Source organism: Pyrus communis, chromosome 13, assembly GCF_041283825.1.
Source record: "Pyrus communis isolate YQ-2024b chromosome 13, ASM4128382v1, whole genome shotgun sequence".
Lineage (NCBI taxonomy): Eukaryota > Viridiplantae > Streptophyta > Magnoliopsida > Rosales > Rosaceae > Pyrus > Pyrus communis.
The window spans coordinates 21,465,860-21,470,153 of NC_142577.1; the positions used below are offsets into that span (position 1 = coordinate 21,465,860).

At 40.5% G+C, this 4,294-nt stretch overlaps 1 protein-coding gene across 1 annotated transcript; it reads right to left on the reverse strand.

Annotated features, from left to right (window-relative positions):
- On the reverse strand, positions 1 to 3,938 carry LOC137737069 (uncharacterized). The gene is made up of 7 exons (XM_068476422.2): positions 3,200 to 3,938; positions 2,883 to 3,080; positions 1,936 to 2,208; positions 1,693 to 1,795; positions 1,303 to 1,421; positions 1,003 to 1,179; positions 1 to 775 (listed from the first exon to the last, which is right to left on the reverse strand). Exons 1-7 carry the CDS (start codon positions 3,506 to 3,508, stop codon positions 32 to 34), a joined length of 1,923 nt encoding a protein of 640 aa, XP_068332523.2. The 5' UTR covers positions 3,509 to 3,938; the 3' UTR covers positions 1 to 31.
- Between the last annotated feature and the right edge of the window lie 356 nt (positions 3,939 to 4,294).

Consider the following 4,294-nt stretch of genomic DNA (forward strand, 5'->3'; position numbering starts at 1 on the left):
GGGCATGCAACATAAATGATCTTGTATTGATTTAATCTTTTCCCATTATACAATTACTGGATTCATCATTTTCCAGTTCCCTGATCAACAATTCCATCATTTTCTTATACATAGGCATGTAGTGATCATTAATCATCGTTCTAGAAAGTCGGAGCTTACTGTACAGTTCTCTACGTGTCTCGTATAAACCCACTCGCTCTTCAGCCGTCGGCCCGTTGTCATCTAAATTAGTAGGATAGGATGAAGGGACTGATATAATGTGCATGATTCCGCCAGGGGGATAGAAACGATGGTTCTCTGAAACATCCGAGGAAGAGATAGGCGTGTTGCTTTCTGCAACGTCAACTAGCATATCTTCTTCCTCTGTTATTTCTTTCACTGCGGCAGCTTCTTCCTCTCGGGCCTCGACATTGACTTCATGCTCCTGCCTCTTAAGCTCCTTCTCCAGTTCATACCACAGCTCGCCTTCAGTAATGTCTTCAACAGAAGATGTAGCAGTATTTCCATCCACTGGCAAAAGCTGCTCCTCTTCATCGGTATCATCATGGCCTGATCCACCACTAGAACTAGAGTCTGAGTTATTCAGCATTGGGTCTACGATTACTCCATCGTGAGATTCAGAATCCTTTTCACATATAATAGAAAATTCTTGCAAATCGTCTGCTTTAGAGTTAGGTAATTGGCCCACATTACGGCGACGTGCACCCATGCAAGACCATGATGATATGGATGAATGCGTTCTCACAACAACATTCTGTGCACGCTTCATCACAACCTACAGGTTACAAAGCATAGTCTGTTATAACACAAAGTATGAGCAAGATTGGGATACAAAGGATGCAGGGTGGACACTGGACAGTAGTAATTGATGTTCGATAATGATTATTAAACAAATAGACCAGTATAATATAATTCAAATGAGCCAATTAGCAACAATTCAGTAACGGTTCACAAGTACACTGTACAAATTACTACATTATATGAGAGGAAACATAGCTTTACCTGTGTGCTGCTGGATACTGGTCGCAATAGTGCACCTGCACCAGCAACCCTCGCTTTTGCACTGGCAATAGAAGGTAGACGAGAACCCAGAGCAGTTGCAGAGCGATAAACAACATTCAAAACTCTTGTACGCTCAACTTGATCCCGCAAATCATTTAACCATGAGGAAGCTGTGACCTGATAATGACAAATTCTCATAAGAACTCTGGAAATGTCTAACAGACGAGAATCAAACTATATTCATGATTACAAAGAACAAATGCTATATGCATCCACTCGAATATGGTAAAAATAAAATACCTCAGAGCGGAGGTCATCAACAGAAGCTGCTGAGAAAGTAGGAACCAGGTCGGAGCCATTGATTATAGTAGTGATGAAGTGCTTGCCAGATTCTGCCAACTCCCATGTTATACACGCAGCTGGAGAATGAAAATTAGGTAGGTACATGAGCATTTTCTACCAAAGCAGACAAAAAGAGACCTTAGGAAACACTTTTCTGAAGCAAAGCACAGATACCAATACGCCAACCTATAAGCATAAAACGACACCCCTACCCACACACATTATCTGTTCTTCAAAAGTAACGACTCATATTTAATACCTTCTATCTATTGAATTTATATGTGCATTTCCATGAACAAATGGATATGAAATTAGAACCATTAACAAAGATAAATTCAGCAGAAATACCTGGAGCAAATGTAATGCAAGTGCTTGAAGAGAACTCTTTTTGTTCTCGAAGAATATATGTTAACAACGCAGCTGTACCACCACCCAGTGAATGCCCAATAACCTGATATGCACAAATCAACATTAGTTAGGCATAAAACATGTATAAGCAGGAAAGCGATAATACAGCTTTTGATCAATTTTGAAATGGAAAATCAATGAACAAGTGGCATGCTTTATTTAAATTAAAGAAATGGCATTTACCTTCACTTTGTAATCGGGATATTCACCAACAGCCTTAAGCAAGCAAGGAGTACTAATCTTAGCAATCCAACGGGCTGCAGCAACCATCCCACAGTGAGCATACCCTAGGATTAAGTTGCTTATTCCACCATCATGCAATACCGAATGGTGGAAAGGGGCCACTGCACCAGTTGCGGCCGTTAGTGTATCTTTGATGCTATGTGTACCACGTATTAATAGAAGGAAGCATTTTGAATTCTTATCATGTATAATAGTGAAGGCAGGCTTCAGAAGCTGCAAGCATATTTGTTCTAATTAATAGATGAATCAATCACAAATTTTAAAGAGAATAATAAAACCAAAAGCTGCTTTCTCACAGAAACATAGAATTGTGAGCACCATTGTTTGCAACATGACTACTATACTCCAAACATAATATAAATAAATGTCCTTCTTTTTTGAGTTTTTAACATCATAACTCCATTATCACAGATATCCTTCTCTCATTTTCTGCATCAACTTAGACTCTTGAACCTGTTTCACTCTTACTTATGAAGTTGGAAAACTCGGTTGTGATCGAACTAAGGGCTTGTGAATATGGTATTGCTATGAGTCTATGATGATTTTGAATGACAAAGTGGGAAATGGTGGATTTTGAGAAAGTGGGCAGCTTTGTTTGAATCGACGGATTTGCTGAGTATACTATTTTGGAATTCTATAATCCAAGGATTTGTTTGTATGTGTTATTTGCTTAGCCACAAATTTGAGCGCTTAGACAGTTCTGCGGTACTAAATATCTACACAAAAATGTCTCAGAATATAGCATCTGTAGCTCGAATTTACAGAGCCAATCTGCCACTACTCGCGGTATCAAAAGGAATGCGATCGATCCACATCAGTCCGATTACCAGTAGAACAATTTTGAACAAAAACATAAGCAAATGTAGATTAGTTATGAGCTTACTAACCCCGGCCTTGGGCTTCTGGAGAAGAACATCTTCCTGAGAAAAACCCCCGGACTCTAAAAACACCGGAAACGGTTTCTTCGAAAAGAGCATACAAAGCGTCAGCAACTTCAAGTAATAATTTAACTCCTCAACGATTTCAGACCCTTTGAGCTGCACACTACCACTACCAGCATACACACTCGCAACTTGTAAGTTACCCTGCGAATTAACCAAAAATTCAAGGACTTAATACTCAAATAACGAAACTTTTACAAGCACAGGCCACAAAAGAGCGAAAATTTGCAGAAAAGGACTCCAATTTTGAGCGAATTACTCACCTGCCGCCGCATGAGGTAGTTAATACCGAAGGCCAAGTCGCCGATCGGCCACTTCCCGAGCGTTTCGGAGTAGGTGAACCGGAGCGTATCGGACAAGGTGGTAAGCGACTCGACCCACGTGGCGGGCGCTTGAGCCGGTCGCCGAGAAAGCCGTTTCCTCGCCGATCTCATCCTCGAGAGATTTCCACTCAGATCGCCGTCGTCATCCCCGTCTTCCACCCCGCCCTCGTTCGTTGCCACCCTCCGATTGAGCACGTAGTAAAGAATCACGGCGGCTCCGGCGGCGGTCGCCATTGTTCCCGCCGCCATTGAATCCAACGGTCGAGATCGAAAGCTTAAAAGAGCGACAGCACTAGCAAATTAACTCCGGAGAAACCAAAATTGCTAAAATTCCAATAAATTGATCAGAAAAAACAAAAACAAAAAAGGGAGTGAGATTTAAATTGTCTAATTAAATTGCAAAAAGAAAGAGGGGAAATCAAATCAGGGAAGATTGGGAATCGTTGCCACCCTCCGATAGAGCTACAGACCAGTACAGAGGAATGTGAGGGAATAAAGAAAGAACTGCGACGATGAAATCACGATTTTAGGCCTCGACGTATAATAATTGGTGGGGTGGTGCGGGTAACATATTCTTTTGAATAGGGGTATTTTCGTCACGAGAAGTTTTACGATTTTGGGCGGAGGAAGGGCACGCCGCGCGCACTTTATGGATAACGGAATAATTTGGGATTTGTCTGGGGTGGGTAGATTTAACAATTAAGACAAAAGGCAAAGCATCGGAGGATTTGAGGATAGTACGCGTTGGGCTTTTTTTTTTTTTTTTTTTTTTGGTTATTAACGAATAATAATAAGATGTGAACTTAGTTTCACAATAGATTAGTAATAATACGGTTTAAATTCGTCTTTGACGAGAATCGAATCTAAGACCTTTTGTAGAGAAAAAAATAGGGAGTTTTAACGAAAAGCCCACGGTACTGTTCACTTTAACGAAAAACCATATTTTTTACACTAAAAAGTCAAACCTGGTACTATTCAATTTACCTTTTATTTTGTCCTTATCGTTAAAACTCAAAGCTTTCAAACCATTTTCAT